Below are 17919 nucleotides of genomic sequence, written 5' to 3' on the forward strand. Positions count from 1 at the left end.
TTTTTTGTTAGAACCGGCCAATCCGATAATCGGACCACTGACCGATTCGGTCTCCGGGTCGGTTTTAAAAACCATGGTTTGAATGGAATTTGCCCATTCATCATCCACAATAACAGATGGAAGGGAAAAATGGTGCTTCTCACAAGATTTGAAATGGCATCAAAGATAATATTTTCTCACAAGATCTAAGGGTCCATTTGGTTTGAAAATATAGGGGTATGAAATTGGAATTAGAATGGTCTATACGAGAGAAATGGTCATCCCCTTCCCTCCCTTGGAAATGTAATTTTATTCTAGCCAATAGTAATTCTAATTCCAATTTTAAGTTGAACCAAACAGGTGAAGGAATACACCACTCTGATTCCATCTATAAACCAAACGGACGCTAAGATTGGTAGACATCGTTTGATAACAAAGAAAGTAAATGTGAAGTGATCGATGTACCGTCTTTGTCAAAAGAAGAGAGAGATGAGAGTTTAAGCTTTTACCTTAATGATTGGCTGTTTAATTTCTTACCCATTTATAAAAAAGAGAAATCCATGAGCATTTCAATTCTACCCTTTCTTGATTTCATATTTCCAAACCTATCCCCTCTTAAAATGCTGATTTTATAATTCCAAATTTACCCCTTCCCTGATTTTATAATTCCAATTATACTATATCTGTATCATTTATAAAATTAAGGATGGTGACAATGTTCCATCAAAAGCCTGATTTTTTACTTTCCATTTTTACCTTTTATTATGTTTTTTTTTATTTTTCCAATTCTATTTAATCAACAGTTAACACTTGTAATTGGATAATCTCTGCATCTCATCATTTTCTCATTTATAAAAATGAGGATGGTGACAATGTTTTGTCAAAAAGCCTGATTTTCATTTTTCATTTTTACCCTTTATCATGTTTTTTTATTTTATTTTAAAGTTTGATTTTCACTTTCCATTTATACCCTTTGTTATATTTTTTATTTTTCAATTTTATTTAATTAACAGTTAATACTTGTAATTGCATAAAACAAATAAAATAACAATAAGACTACTATGGAACCTATTCCTTGCCTTATCTGATATTCTCTCGAAACACCTACTTAATGAACCTCTTCATTGATTAGAGCCAACACGTGTCAAGTATCGGATAATTTGCCCAAACCACGAATTTGAATTGAAGGGAAGAATTGATTTTTTTTACCTCTCTTTTCATCAGGGAACAATAAGATGATTAAATGAAGCTTTTTTTCTCCCTAATTTTTTTTTCAATTGTCTCTCTTAACCTAATAAGTTGTATTGGATCAAGAAATGCTCTTAGGTTCATTATATTGATTCATTTTAAGTGTTTTTTCTCGATGATCATTGGGCCAACCCGATAATCTAACACCCTACCAACGTAATATCGTAGGGATCGTACTTGGTAGGGCTATAGGGGTTTGGAATGCATTTTGTTGGTAGGAGATCTGAATTTTTCTATATAAATCGAATGGATGTTCGATTCGAATCCAAATATAAATGAATCAGGATTAACCTATATCCTAATGCTAAGCATTAGATATGTAAATAACGACCCCACCATTGATGAGCAGAACAATAGGAGCCAAAAGGCCAAATGTCATCATTCACACATGAAGCGAAGACGTAAAACCTAAAACCCCAATTCTCTCCTTTAAACCCTTCTCTGTATAGTGTATATCTTATCCACTCCCCCTACTTTACAGTAGGAAGTAGAAATGACATCTCTCTTATCCTACGTACCTTTCTCCTCAAAATGAAGAAAACAATATAAATTATAGAAAAAACAAAGAAATATGTAAAAAATTAAAAAAAAAATAGAAATTCATAAAAATTTCTATACCATACTAAAAAATGAGAATGTTGTTTGTACCATTTATAAAAATGAGGATAGTGACAATGTTTCGTGAAAAAGCTTGATTTTCACTTTCCATGTTTACCCTTTTTCAGTTTTCTAATTTTATTTAATTAACAATTAACACTTGTAATTGGATAAAACAAATAAAATAATAATAGTTTTTTATTTTTCCAATTTTATTTAGTTAACGGTTCATGCTTGTAACAAATAAAATAATAATAAAACCACTATGGAACCTACTCCTCTCTCTCCCCTTAGGCCTTATCTGATCTTCTCCCCAATAAGGCTGCAATCGGATTGGGTTCTGATTGGATGTAGCAAAATCTGCATCCGAACCGAATATTAAGAACCTACATTCAAATTTGATTCGAAATTCGATTGGATTTAGAGACTCATATTCGAATTGAATCCTAACAAACTCATATCGGATTCAAATTTAATCCAACTCCACTTTAGATTCTCTAAAATGCCACTAAAATAAAAAAAATATTTATTTTCAACTTTTATATATAATAAATTAATATAAATATAACATACTAATTTTATTATATATAAATTCATATATAATATAATATTTAAAATATATTTTTATAAAATTTAATATAATAATATAGAATTTATATATTAAAATTAATAAAATATTATAATATAATCATATTCAAATTTTAATCAAATCATATTGGGTCAAATCCAAATTTGATCTGATTATTAATTGGATGTAGATTGTAACATCCCAATCTAATCAGGTTACATAAATACGTAATCTGAATCCAGGATGATAAGATTGGATGTCGAATTGGGCCTCGGATTTTCGGGTATCATTAACAGGCCTATTCACGTCAGGCATAATTGATGAACCTCTTCATTGATTAAAACCAACATGTGTCAAGTATCGAATGGTTTGCTCAAAACCCAAGAATTCAAATTGAAGGGAGTAATGGATTTTTTTGACCTCTCTATTTTCATCATCGAACAATCAATTAGATTTTTAAATGAAGCCTTTTTTGGTTTTCTCCCTATTTTTTTAGGTATTTTTTCCCATTTCTCCTCTATTTTGATTGTCTCCATTAACATAATAAGTTGTATTGGATCGGGAAATGCTTTTAGGTTATTGATTTGTTTTGGGGTGCTTTTTTCTTGATGATTATTAGGCCAATCCAATAATCTAACACCCTACCAACGTAATACTGTAGCGGTTTGGTACTTGGTAGGGTCGTAAGGGTTTGGAATGTGTTTTGTTGGCAGGAGATCCAGACTCTTCTACAAAAATCAAACAGATGTTCAATTCAAATCCGAATATAAACGAATCAAGATCAACCTATATCCAAATGCTAACCGTTAGATATGCAAAGAACGACCCCATTATTAATGAGCAGAACGACATGCGGCAAAAGGCCAAATATTATCATTCACATGTGAAGCAAATAAATAAATTCTAAAACCCAGTTCTCTCCTTTAAATCCCTCTCAGTATGGTGTATATCTTATCCATTCCCCCTACTTCACAATAAGAAAGAGGAAATAGAAATGGCGTCTCTTTATCCTATGCACCTTTCTCCTCAAAATAAAGAAAACAATATAAATTATAAAACAAAAAAAAAAAACAAAGAAATACACAAAAGCATTTACAAAAAAAAAAAGAAAATAATAAAAATTTCTATACCATGCTAAAAAAATGAGAATGTGAAATACACAAAAAATTTACAAAAAAATATAGAAAATCATAAAAATTTCTATACCATGTATATCTTATATACTAAAAAATGAGAATTGTTGCAATTGGTTTGGTCAAAACACCCTAATTTTACTTTACAACTTTACCCTCAACTTTCTATTTTTCCCATTATATATATGTTATTGCAAAATAATTATGAGAAAACACATAAAATGAAAAAAATAATATAAATTATAAAAAACAAAGAAATACATAGAAAATTTACAAAAAAACAGTAAATCATAAAAATTGAAAAAAAAACATAAATTACAAATCTATACCCGATATGTAAAAGAATAGTCAAATATCACCATCAATATCAAATACCCCGTGCATCGCATGGGCCATTCCACTAGTGATCTAGAAAAAAAAAAAAGTTTTTACATCATAAAATCGGTGTCAAATTGTCAATTTTATTTTCATTCTCAACTCAAAAAGTGACATGCATGCAATTTTACATTGATTTAGGGGTAAAACTTGAGAGAGTTTTTGGGAATGCCACGCTATCACGAGAGTGGGTAAATTAGTAATTGCCCCCTAATTTATTTTGACCAAAAACAAAAACATGAGCGGTATACTACCATGAACGTGTTGTTGGCCCAGAAACTCTCTCATGATCATGGTTTTCAAAACCGAACCGGACCGGACGGTCGGACCAGAAAATCGGTAATTGGTCATTCCCTGAGTCCGATTTTACTAAAAACCGGAAATTGTTAAAAAACGTTAGAAAAGTCAAAAAATCGCTGAACTGGGCGGTCGAACCGCTCGAATCCCTTACTCCCTTTAGCACTTGCAGCGACGAACGGCAAACGGCGAACGGTGAACAAAAAATAAAATACCTCACCCTCATCAGCACTTGTAGCTGCGATTTGCAATGGCGAAATGCGAACGACGAACAAAAAATAAAATACTTCACCCTCACCAACACTTGCAGCGGCGAACGGCGAGCTTGCAGCGGAACTCGGCACGGGGCATTGGCAACCAAGCCCACTGTCGCCGTTCGCGATCATCTCGATCCCGAATCGCGATCGTCTTGATCATCTCTATCCCAAATCCATCTCCAACCGCTCCTCCCTCGTCTCCGCCTCCGTCCAGCACCTCCGATTACGATGACACTTATGAAGACGACGTCCATGTCGTCGCTCACTCTTTCTCCGAGGCCGAGCAAGCTTCCACGCTCGCAATTTCGGATCTCAAGTCCATCGCCGATTGCATGATTTCCTCGAGCTACGATAAAGAGATCAAAGGTCTCTAAAGTCTTGGAATCGAGCAGCTCACCTCCTCTCGTATCCAAAAGATGATTGGAAATTTGGGATGTCTTAGACCTTAAGATAAAAACCTGGCTCAATGCCGCCAAGGTATTAGTCAAGACTCTTTTTAAAGGGAAGAGACGCGAGAGAGTTATTTGTTATTTTTTATCACATATAAATATTTTTTGTTTTTTATTTATTTATGACGTCACGAGTCAAACCGTTCGACCCGGATAATTGACCGTCGAACCGGAAAATGGTGCCCTGACCGGTTCGTTCTTCTAGTCCATTTTAAAATCCTTGCTCATGACAACTTTGTCCACACCTACCCGGGATGTTTTTCATGTACCATTGTGATCTGGGTAGATGTGGATAGAAGATCTGGACTCTTATTGGACCCCAATCCCCAAAATTATGAATCCGGTTTGGGTCAGGGCAAAGCCCGTTCCAATAACCTTTACTAATCTGGCATTTGTTAAAAGTTAAAATTGCGCGACTGGTGGGCGTGGACACACGTGTATTTGAATCCGTGACCACCCCACCAATCCGAAAAATACTTTGGTTTCATTTTCATTAAACACGTGGCGAAAGGACGAGGACTTTAGTATTATCCTATTAAAAAAAGTAAGAATAAAAAAGTAGAAGAAGATAGAAAAGGCGTTGGTCGTAGAGCAACAGCCAGCGAGGTTCCATCCCGAATCTGTCTTGTCCGGATTAGTTGAGTTCAGATCTGGTCCTCAACGTCACAGCACGTTTCAGTCGTGCATCTAGAACAATTCGGTAATCGTAAATTTTTAATGATGGGAGATGCTTCAGATTCACGGATGAAACGTTCTCTGTGTGAGGCGCGATTTGTCAGGAGCAGGTCCGAATTCGTCAGCTTTGTGTACGTTTTCAGATTTTTTTCCTTCTCTTTTCCGTCTTGTGTTTACCTGAAAACCACAACGCTGATACCGTAGTCTTTTTAAAGTGAAAACTCGCTCGGATGACCGTTGGTTTGTCGTAGCCACAGCGTAGGGTGTCCTCCTGGGAAGAAGAAGCTGCATCATCAGTAGCTGAGGAAGATCTGAGAAATGGCGATGATGTCCACAATCTCTTCCTGTCCACAATTCTGTGGACTGCGTCTCTCTGGCTTGAGCTTGAAGTTGGATCAGTCGCAAACACTATCAACAACCCAATTCTTTTTTCAGCATGTTGATTCTCACCTACATCTCTCCGCAGCTCGACGAGGTTGCAGAGGTGTCATTACCATGGCCGGCTCCGGAAAGGTGAACCTTTTTTTTTGTTTATACAATCTCTCTCCCCCTCCACCCCTAGCTCTTTCTGTTTTGGTTCCATTTTCCTTTCATTTAGATTGCTATTGAAACTTGTATTCGACATGTGTGTATGACTGTATGTATCTCTATCTGTTCATATTTTCTGTAATTTGCGTTAAGCGAGAATTTTCCCCCCTTTTTCTCGTTCAGTGGTTATTCTAAGTATTTAGGAATGTGGAAGCAATCTGGTTCCAATCTTCTCTTCTTTCATTTAATTTTTTTTTTTTTTTTTTTTTTTCTGGAGCTTCTAGCCTGAAAATGTATCTTTGCTGAAAGTGGACTGATGCATTAATCGGCTTGCGAAAAAATTGCAAGGCTTCTGGATTCCTATCTGGCATGGAATTCTAAGTCAAAAAGGCTCTCTCTTGGTGTTTCTTGGACATTTATGGAAAAGCATCCTTTTCTCTTGATCATTAGAATTTAGAAGATCTATTTTGTGAAGCTCTGTATAGACAAAAGCCTTTTCTAGCCCAGCGAATTTGAAAGTTTGATGTTTTTTTTTTTTTTTTCTGATTATTTTTGTTTATTTTGACCTTTCTGTTCTTTAATAAGACATTTTGTTTCTTCGTAGCAATGCCATATGCTTCAACATACTGTTGAGTTCTGGCTGATGGGACAAAAGATCTGTCAGTTAAACTAATGTACATGCAGAGATTTTTTTTCTTGTTTCTTTTTGGGTTTTTGAGTGTTTTATATTGTACTTTTTGTCTTTGCACTGCCTGATACCTTACTTTCTTGTGATTGCAGTTTTTTGTTGGCGGGAACTGGAAGTGCGTAAGTACCTGTTATCACATGCCATTTTCTTATTTCTGTCCTTATCTTGGATTTTGGTATTGTTTTGTTAGATTTTTTGCCTTAATGGTGACCGGGTTTGAAGATCTTAGGTGTAATGTGTTTGTTATATAGAAGTACAGAACTGTTCAGGAATATCATTTATTTGACATCCTACCATTGTAATGCAATTTTCCCTAGTTAACTAACTGTTTATATGATGTGATGTAATCGTTTCTGGTCACGTACCATTTTTTGTAATGTATAAATTTTTTTGGCGAACTACCTCGTTATTTGACCCGGTGGTGATGTGCCTTGGTGATGAGCTACTTGGTAGCGAACTCCCTGGTGGAGAACTGCCTGGTGGCAAGCTCTCTGGTGGAGAACTGCCTGGTGGCGAGCTCCTTGGTGGCGAACTACCTGGTGGTGAGCTCCTTGGTGGCGAACTGCCTGGTGGTGAACTGCCTGGAAGCGAACTGCCTGGTAGCGAGCTCTCTGGTGGAGAACTACTTGGTGGCGAACTCTCTGGTGGAGAACTGCCTGGTGGCAAGATCCTTGGTGGAGAACTGTCTGGTGGCGAACTCTTTGGTGGAGAGCTACCTGGTGGCGAGCTCCCTACTAGGCGGCCTGTGACTCAGAGAATGGTGGAGCTCCCTGGTGCAGCGCAACCCGACTACCCTCTGCATGAGGTGATCTTCTTTCCTTTGTAAGCAATGGGAGCTGAGGGACCTGCGAGAACTCCATCTTTTCCTCCTCTTTGTAGGCGGCGGGAGCTGAGGGACCTGCGAGAACTCAACCTTTTCCTCCTCTTTGTAGGCGGTGGGAGCTGAGGGACCTGCGAGAACTGAATCAGAGGACCCGGGGGTATTTTCCCGGCAGGGACTCTCCGACGCTTAAGTTAACACTCTGATTGTAGAGAGCTTTGAAGATGATATTGGAGAAACGAGAGAGCTAGAGAGCAGGGATTATCTCTATTTTTTCCATCCTCCCCCCCTTTGGGGGGTGAGGTCTTTATATACCGGAGTCCTCGTGGGTTAGGTGGGTGAAAAGCCTCCAAACGGTAAGACTCATCACATCCCGTCAGAACCAGGGTACGGTGGTGAACTCCTCGAGGTCGTCAGGCTGGTGCTTGTGTCAGGCGGCTAGGTCGGTGCCTGGGCCAGGTTGTCAGGGCGGCGCCTGCGTCAGTCGACGGGTCTCGTGGCGAGCTCTTCCGAGCTGCCTGGCTCCTTGGCGAGCTCTTTGGTGTGCTATCGAGCTCCTTGGCGAGCTTCTTGGTGAGCTACCGAGCTCGCGGGGTATGCATGCCGAGTTTATCGGTGGGCGTCTTATGGGCGGCTAGGTCGGCCAGGTCGGATCATGTGCCAGGCTGATCCAGGTCGGCCAGGTCGCGCAGACCGCGCCAGGCAGCGCGCAAGCCGCGTGCAGGTCGCACCAGGCCGGCCAGACCGGTGCTCGGGTGGGATACCAACTTGGTAAGTTGTTGCCTGGGTGTTTGCCTACTTGTCACGAGGTGCCACGTGTCGCAATTTCACTGGAGGGCCAAATCTGCCCTCATCATGATGCATGGATGGAAAACCCATACAAGGGCCTCCCTGAAAGATGGTCCCTTGAGCAATGCAAACATGAAATATCAGATGCATGCAATATAATTTTATTTGTAAATGTAAATGAGCTGGGGTACTTTTTCTTTAATATGAGGACCGTTCTTTCCCAAAAGTTCAGGCAAATATTAAACTATAAAATACAAAGAAAATAAGTAAGGATTGGCATATGAATAATTGAGATCAAATAACAAAGAAAGATGGTGTCCAAATGGTCTAACTGGGTTTCACTGATAAAAAAAAAACAAGGTCTAACTGGGTTCTAGATGCCATGACAACCCTGGGATCACTTCTCAAGGATGGAGCAATCTTGGTTCTAACATTACTTGGGATCTTGATTGTTCTTTCTTGACATTCCTTGTTCTCTTTGGCCAAATTCCAAACCACTAAGTGCATGGTAGATTGAGGCCCCATTTGGTGTGTCTTTCTGCATGGTCTGTTGGCTATTTAGAAGCCCGGCAGACCGTGTTGTGGTCTTTTTCCATTTGCTTGCATCGAAAAGGCGTGCAAAGGGCTATTTTTGGGAAGCTCCAAATGGAGCTTTTTGTTTTTCAACTCGTCTTCGCGTGGAAAGACATGCCTTAACCAAACAGTCTTCGGGCTGTCAAGATCTTGATTAACCAAACAGTCTTCAGGCTGTCAAGATCTTGATGCAAAAGCTCACTACGTCTTTTGGCTGTCAGAGCTTCCAGAAAATCTTTCAAAAAAGACTTGTCAAATGGCCCCCAGTGGTTTCCATTTTTTTTGTCCTTGACTATTTTGAGTCTTATGAATTTGCAGAACAGGACTCAGGAACAGCAGATATGGCGTTTAGTTAATGCCAAGTGTAAATCTGAAATAAATGTGAAATGAAGGGAAGGAAAGGGAAATAGGAAGAAGAGAGAGAATAATCCAGGAGTCAGCAGGTAGTCTTCTCTAGGAGCTGGGACCTAAATAATCTATACGGAGTGTTCAAAGCAGCTGAACTAGCTTATCTGAATCTTCAGATCAGTCCTCCCAAACGTGCCATAAAACATTTGGTAAGGAGGAGGAGGCTTTTTAGGGAAAGGCCACCAAGCACAAGTATATTTAATCATTTTTTGATAAGTAAACTGTATAAGGTATTTCATTAATTAATTAAAACAAAGGATTTTACAATGAATACTTTCCCAACCAGAGGTGCAAGGTGCAGCCTCAAGTACAACAGACAATTAAGTGGTCATCCACTTAAATCTCTTGATGGGGTTTTAGTAAGGGATCTACTTTTTATGGGTTGTGCGCCCAAGACTTTACTGGCTTTGCACTCTTAAGGAGATCAAAATTGTAGTTCTCGAACCTGGTCTGAGATAGAACAGCAAATAGAGAAAGAAAGAGAAAGAGCTGAAGAACAAGAGATTGTGGGAGTCAAGAGATCAGTCCATTAACCCCAGATCACTTTATATAGTTTGCAGCAATAAGTTACATGCTGGACCACAGTAAAATAATCAGATACCAACTAAATGCCTATAACATAGCATAAAATATACTAACTCCTCAACAGGTGCCAACTAATGTTTTGAACAGATCACTTGAGGACCCAGATAAGATTTTTTAAATCCTCATTGGATATGCAACTTCCCTAGAGTTTTGGCAACTGAAGTGCTTTGTTATCTTTAAATAGCATATATTTTAAAATATATAGATAGATACACACATGAGAGGATGTATAATGAGAAAGGAGTAAAAAAATAGAAAACATCCTTGAACCCAAACAAAAAATTTAGCAGGCATATCACTAAACAGAATGTCCTTACCCATACCTGATTTCACTAACTCGTGGGTGAGATATGAGCTCCCTTGAGATCCATTTAATCTGAACCGTAATGGAGGAATTTCCAACCTTTCGTATTATGTAAATAGGAAAAAGGACTAATTAAGTTTAGGATATATTCATGGAGACTTCAATACTATAGATTAGTTCATGATTGTCATAACATTATGGACAACCTTGTGTATGTGTCAACTTTTGTGTTTGATCAGTACAGGTTGTCCGACACTTGGTGGTTGTGTTTGGCACCTTAGCATTAATACATATCAAAAGTTTGCCAGGACATCCATGGTCCATGTATGATTTCTAATTATGATCTTGTTATATAAGATATTTCATTTACAGCTATGTATTTTGTAACTTATTGAAATTTTCTGATTTCTCTTTCAGACTCAATCGTGATATTATACTTGCAATTTCACTTTTCTCTTTTGATTCGTTGTCTTTATTAAATTGGTCTTAGTTTTGTCTAGTTGACTTTGTTGCATCCTCTGCAATTCTTTTTTTGTAGAATGGAACAAAAGATTCTATCAGCAAACTAGTTTCTGACTTGAACAATGCCAAACTGGAGGCTGATGTTGGTGAGATAACTATTTTTCTGCTTGATTACTTTTACCATTCCTCCATTATTTCTAAGCCTCAGCATGCATCTTTTATTGGTGCTCCTTTCCTTTAGTAAATGTTACTCCTACAATGCAACGGGAAGAAAATTATCTTCGACTGCTAAAGGATATCTTGATCCAAAGTTTTCCTGATCCCTTTCACTTCTACTGGCATTGCTTTGATGCTAATTCTATTGGCACTTTAATTTGTTGTAGTGATCTTCGTCTCTCAATTGAGCTTTATTCTGCAATGACAGTTAAAATATGGTCATTGTTACTTTGTATCTACTTAAAAGGCAAAAAATCTATTTTAGTTCCTTATTTTCTTTTTTTGAATGATGCAGATGTTGTTGTAGCACCTCCCTTTGTATACATTGATCAGGTAAAGAACTCATTAACAGATCAAATTGAGATATCTGCTCAGAATTCTTGGGTTGGAAAGGGTGGAGCTTTTACAGGGGAAATCAGGTCCTCTTCTTCTCTTAATTGAATATGCAAAATTAGTTTTTTCACAAATCTTAGATTTTTTCTCTAAGCTCAGAAAACTTGAGCGAGCAGTTCCTGACTGTATCATTATGCTGCTTGCAACCTATGAAAGTCCCTATTTGATTTGAAGACTCTGCTTTAATGTGATAACCATTGTTATAGAAATCTAAGAGTGAAGGTTTCTAATTTTCTATCATTTGAACTTTTAATCCCAAAATCTGGTTACAAATAGGTAGACTTAGGGCCGGTTTATTTGCACCGAATGGATGTTTGAGGTCTGAAAAAGATTACTTTTCAGATATCCCAGATCATTTGGTACAACTAGGGGTGGCCACAAGCCATGCTCTTCACGAGTTACTCGAGCTCGACCTGTGAAAAGCTCGGCTCGACTCGGCTTCAACCAAGCTTCGAGTCGAGCTCGAGCCCAATTTACAGGCTCGATTAATAAACGAGTTGAGCTATATATATATATAAAATTATAGAAAATAATATATATAATAAAAATATTATAATTCTTAAATTTTTAAATATCAAATAAAAAATATTTTTTATATATAATTTTTTATTTTTATAAAACATTTTTTCTCAAATCGAATTTGAGCCAAGCCCAACTCGAGCTTACGAGTTTTTGACTCGAGCCGAGCTCAAGCTCAGGGTTCTAGCTCGAACCGAGCTCGAGCCTTGTACTTCCTAGGTGAGCTGAGCTCGAGCCTCATACTATTCGGCTTGGCTCGGCTCAAATCAACCCCTAGGTACAACATCTGAATCTGGACTCTTAATTTTAAAGATTCTTCTTAATAGCTCACATGCCCATTTGCCTCTTAATGAGTTAAGGTGTGTTTTATAACTTTTCCTTCCAAAAATGACCTCACACTTTGATAGGAATTCTATGCCTTCTACCTAAAACCTTCTCTCTCGCGTGCATGCGCACGCACGCACACACACACACACACACACCATCTCTCTTTTGCTTCTGTTTTTTTGGTGGAGCTAGTGCCATTAGTAAACCATTTTCTTCCCATTTTCCCTTATTTTTTTTCTTCATTTGAAAAGAAAAAAACTCATAAGTTCATAGGGGTAAATATGCAACACAATTTCGTTTTAGATATTATTACATTCAGATATTCAAACAGTTCAATTGCATTTAAATGACAGAAAAACAAACATGCAAACTTTGGCTATTCAGACTGTAGAGTCACAATCAGATCCTTTTTACTTTCTCAGTTATACGAGTTCAGTTTTGCCAAATGCCACCTTAATTTAGATGTTCCTCCCACCTCTTCTTTTTCTCTTTTTCTCTGTCCTTCCTTGTTGGGAGACTGCAGTTCATAGCAATGCATGAACATTTATTTTTTCTTTTTGGAAACCTTTTAAAGGTTCTGGCTTCATTCTTCCCAATTGTATATAGAAACCTTCTACATGGGGAATGCTCACTCTTCCATTTTTTCTATAAAGTGAGAAAAAGAGAAAAGATGAATATCACAATCTTTTGATGATAGTCTTTCTTCTTTACTGTTTTGTCCAGTTAACTAATGCTATTATTCTTTAAGGAATCCAACACATTCCTGTTTTATGAACTTAATTCTAGGATCAAATTAAATTCTTTTTTTTTCTTATGAAGTGTGGAACAATTGAACGATATTGGCTGCAAGTGGGTTATTCTTGGGCATTCTGAACGGAGACATATTATTGGTGAGGATGATCAGGTATTGATTCCCAACATTATGTCGTATATATCTCCTCATTAAACAATAAATGTTTTCCATTCTATAAGTAGGGCTGCAAATGGTATCAGTTTGTCCAAAACTGAGTTTGAAACTGATCTGATTAAAGTGATTTAAATTCAATCTGTTTATAATTGGATTGAATATGGATTCACAACAACTTGATATGTCAATCCAAAACTGATAATGTTTAAAATTAATATGTATTTACTGGTAAGGTTGGCTTAGGGGCCATTGCTTGGTCTAATGGTAAAACCTTGGGATGAAAACCTGAGAACATGAGCTGAAGTCTGAGAATGGCCACCTTATGCCGTATAAAAAAGAAAAAAAAAAGCCTAAGATTAGGTCTGTATCCAGTCCACCCCTCCCAAATTATAAGTTCAAGTTTCACAGGAGTTACTTTTAAACCGTCTTGTTCATGATATATAATATCAAAGTCACTTCTAGTTCAGTCTTCAGTTATTAATAATATATAATATTTTGATAATTTTATAGTTTAATTTATTAAAAAAAGGCCATTATGCAATGTTGATCCTAGCCATCTGGGGTCTTTTGGCATTTTGCACAAAGTGGCAGCTTTCAGACTTGAACCCATGTTCTCACACTAGTCAACCTGTGATTTTACCATTATACCAAGAAATGACATTTTTGTAGTTTAGTTTGTTAGTTATATACAATATCTGAATCTGATGGATAAGGTTTGATTTGAATCCGAATTATTAATGGGTGGAATTGAGATCTAGGTATATTTGATTCAAATCCAATCCATTTGCAGCCCTATCTCCATGTCCATCTACATTTTTAAATCCATGTTATGACTAGCAGATGCAAACCTTAACTTGACTGGCATCCTGCCAATTCAGTTTATAGGAAAGAAAGCTGCATATGCCCTGAGCCAGAATCTTAAGGTAATAGCATGCATTGGAGAGAAACTGGAAGAACGAGAGGCTGGGAAAACTTTTGACGTCTGCTTCCAACAGATGAAGGCTTTTGCAGGCTAGTCTTTTAATCTCAGTGCTATGCCTTTTCCTGTGGTTGCACTCCTAATGACATGACTGCTTTCTAATTTGAGCTATGATCATGGTATGCAGAGCATGTACCTGGTTGGGATGATGTAGTTATTGCATATGAGCCTGTGTGGGCCATTGGGACTGGTAAGGTGGCCACTCCCGAGCAAGCTCAGGAAGTACATGTAGCTGTTCGCGACTGGCTAAAGAAGAATGTCTCAGAAGAAGTTGCTTCTAAAACACGTATTATCTATGGAGGTATTCCATATCCAACTACTACCTTGATCATTTTGATTTATGAAAACTGCAAATTTGTCATGGTTCCATGTGTTACATTGATAGTCTACTATGTTACACTAACAAATATATGTTGTTTTAGAACTAAAACATTTTATGCAAAGGTGGAAGCATTATTTCAGAACAGAATTTCTAGGTTTCCTTAAAAGAAGCATACAACCTGTAAAGAGGGCCAAATCCATATATTGAACGTCCATAGACCTTTTTTATGAGCTTTCCATAAATGTGACTGGAAGTAAAGACACCCCCCCCCCCCACACACACACACAAGAAAAAAAAAGTCATTACCCCATTTTGTAAATTTCTCCAAAACTATTCATCCTTTTGGCATCCATAGCACTTTGAATGAAAATTGCACGTTCAAGACTATTGGTTAACTATTTTCTTCCAGCTGAAGCTATATCAAGTTAGTATTATTATATCATATAAGGTTGGTCTCTCGATACATGAATTCTTCAATTTCTTATTATTACTGACGCAAGGAAAAGTCAAATAGAATTTCCCTTTCTTTTGGTTAGAATGAAGACATGTCAACTACCAAGCAATAATATTGGAGGCATAGGCATTTATTATTTTGGCAGCTCAGTGAGTGAATTATGATAGTTAGTAGTTACCATTATCCTTGCCATTTTATACTTCAATGATGGTTTGTATCTTCTCTTTTATGGACTTTTGTCAATCACTCAGTGTGTCGAGAAAATAGGAAAAATTTAGAGTTTGTGGTTCAATCCAAGGTTCAAAATATCGTTATGTATCGGCCCGTATTGGCTGATACATATCGTATCGGGGCCTTCCTGATACGCCCCTACAGGGGGTGTATCAGGTCAGGCCATGGTTCAGAGGGTAGCCAGGACTTAAAAACCAATCCCTCTGAACTGGTTTTGAAAAATAAATAAATAAAACACCAAAAAAAAGCACCGATACAGGCTGATAGCCTGATATGCCCTACTGGCGTATCGGCCTGTATCGATATTTAGAACCTTGGTTCAAATTTCTCTCTCTCTCTCTCTCTCTCTCTCTCTCTCTCTCTCTCTCCCCCTTTTTAAAATTAGCACACACTCTTACTATGTTGCAGTAGGAGTACCTTTAGATGGTTACAGGTATTTTATGTTCTTTTTTGATGCGGCACATAAAAGACATAAAATTGCATGCTTCTCAAGTCTTTCTATTTTTGCATGAGTTGGAGGAAATCCTAGCAAACTTTATCCTAGGTCATTATTTAGTTAATTAAGATTTATTGAAATAAGTTTTAGTTATCCCAGTTCCCAGGTCTGTGACTTGTTGTGGCAAAGATCTAGGATGGGGGATGGGCTACCCCGCATTGTGTAGCTCCATGAATCCAAAAATAGATTTAGTGAAAGGAAAGTCATAAAGTTTGAATTTTCCTGTTTGAAACTTTAAGCCATTGCCCAATGTTGGTCCCATGTCTGTGACTTCTTGTGGCAGAGATCTGAGATCAAATTCTGCTGCCACCAGGGTTGGGGGGTTAAGGGGATGGGGGATGGGCTACCCCCGTTGTGTAGCTCCATTAATCCAAAAATAGATTTAGTGAAAGGAAAATCATAAAGTTTGAATTTCCTGTTTGAAACTTTAAGCCATTGCCCTATGTTGGTCCCAGCTATCTGGGGTCTTGGGAGGGGTAGACTGGATAGAGTCCTAACCTCTGCCATATTTTTTCGTTTTTTTTTTTTTTTTTTCACGAAGTGGCTGCTCTCAGATTCAAACCTTCATTCTCATACTTGCCAGCCTGAGATTTTACCACTACACCAAGTTCTGGTGGTTTCTTTTGTGGTGGTAGAAGGTAGTTGGTGTGTTAACCTATTGATGTTTTCTTTTAGGATGATGGATTGCATTTTTTTTTATTTTTTTGATAAAAATATGAATCTATTAGAAATGCTTTGGGTAAGATACACGCACTAAGCATATGCAGCATCTATAGACATTGTAGGGAAAAAGGGAAAATACAGTTAAGATCTTTGCCTTTTCTGGTGCTGGTGATTGAAAGTGGCTATCAGGGTCTGTGGGATCAAGTGGATCTTTTTGTATAGGGGATTTGGGAACCTTTTCATTCTTCAGTCCTTTCCTCCCTCCTTGACAATAATAACCATAATTAGAAGTAGTTGTTCTTATTCAATAACCCAAGATCCATGGTTTCTCCCCTTGTCTGATTACCAATACCCATGCAATGAATTAATTTGGTGTCACTTGTCTGAATTGTTTGGTTCCAATTTTGGTCAATCACGAACCTGACTTCATATGCAGGGTCTGTAAATGGGAGCAATTGTGCAGAGCTTGCAAAACAAGAAGACATTGATGGGTTTCTTGTTGGTGGCGCTTCTCTAAAGGTACTCCCATAATTTGTGAAGATGTTGACTTTAGTGCAATTGATGATGAAGTGACATGATGAGATTTTTTTTGGATGAATAAAAGAGGAGAATATGATTGCAGGCAGAATTCTTTTTTGATGCTTGTATCTTCAGTATGGACATGAACATCCAACTGTTCACATTTGGCATTCTAACCTGCTTTTTGTTAATTCTCATGTATATCCCTTCTTCTCACAAGGTTTGTGAATTTTGCCCTTTTTAGGTCAACCTGGTTGTTTTTTATCATGACACTCAGAATAAGAAGCAGGATATCTGCAGTAAATCATTAGGTTTTCTTTTCTTTTTTTTTGAATTTTAATTTTCTTTTCTGTTTTCTCTACCTGGGTGTTCTCCATGGGATCTACCACTTGGCAGATTTTTCTCAATCCGAAATCAGCCAAGTGAGATGATCTGAACCATTGAAGTCTCATTCATTTGACTGCAAAAAATAGTGTGCAGGAAATTCCGTCCATCTATTGTTGTAAGAATTTAGTTTCACAAGGTAACATTGTTTTGATGGATGGATTTTCAGCATAGGAATTTTCCAAGAGTGGCTAACAATTGGTGCTCTTAATCTCCTCCTCCCTCCCTAATGTGTTGGTGAAGCCCAATCCCCCTCAAGTAAAAACAGAAGAAAGAAAAAAGCTGCACAGACACAAAGAATAACCATGTTGGATATATCAATACTTGCAGACTGTTGGATTGTAAAACATGTGCTAAGATATGGGTATCAATTTTGCCATTGTCCTAACACCATTTGAAATCTCATGGTTGCAGGGTCCTGAGTTTGCTATTATTGTCAATTCTGTAACATCCAAGAAGGTAGCTGCTTGATCATTGTTGATGAACCAGTGTACAAAATTGTCAATTGAAAGCTGAATAAGGGGTATTCCAGTTAGCAATATAGTGTAATCAAACTATGAGCATTTCTTGAGTGGTGATCATGAGCCAGTTTTCCCCTCCCAGGAAGAAGGAAAAGGTCAAGGTTTTCTGTTTGAGTGTCCAACTTTTCTGAAATTAGTACTATATTTCTGATTGGGATTTAATTGATAAATAAAATTATTAATACAAAATGTCTGCCTTCTGATCGAAAACTAACTTCTAGTAGTGTAGCAACATAGATCCATTGGGTTTAAA

General features: G+C 37.5%; 1 protein-coding gene across 5 annotated transcripts; it reads left to right on the top strand.

Moving 5' to 3' along the window:
• The first annotated feature begins 5463 nt into the window (after positions 1 to 5463).
• LOC148876398 (triosephosphate isomerase, chloroplastic-like) lies at positions 5464 to 17855 on the top strand. 5 transcript variants are annotated; one of them, XM_088966760.1, is made up of 10 exons: positions 5464 to 5688; positions 5794 to 6091; positions 6887 to 6913; positions 10812 to 10881; positions 11247 to 11370; positions 13010 to 13094; positions 13976 to 14108; positions 14204 to 14377; positions 16679 to 16761; positions 17560 to 17855. In XM_088966760.1, exons 2-10 carry the CDS (start codon positions 5897 to 5899, stop codon positions 17614 to 17616), a joined length of 948 nt encoding a protein of 315 aa, XP_088822886.1. In that variant the 5' UTR covers positions 5464 to 5688; positions 5794 to 5896; the 3' UTR covers positions 17617 to 17855. The 5 variants fall into 5 exon arrangements, with proteins under 5 accessions (XP_088822886.1, XP_088822884.1, XP_088822887.1 ...); XM_088966758.1 differs by having other exon boundaries at positions 5468 to 5709; XM_088966761.1 differs by having other exon boundaries at positions 5470 to 5709; positions 5830 to 6091.
• The last annotated feature ends 64 nt before the right edge of the window (positions 17856 to 17919 follow it).

The sequence above is a fragment of the Nelumbo lutea genome, chromosome 1 (assembly GCF_056320005.1).
Source record: "Nelumbo lutea isolate HS-2025 chromosome 1, American lotus-T2T, whole genome shotgun sequence".
Taxonomy (NCBI): Eukaryota; Viridiplantae; Streptophyta; class Magnoliopsida; order Proteales; family Nelumbonaceae; genus Nelumbo; species Nelumbo lutea.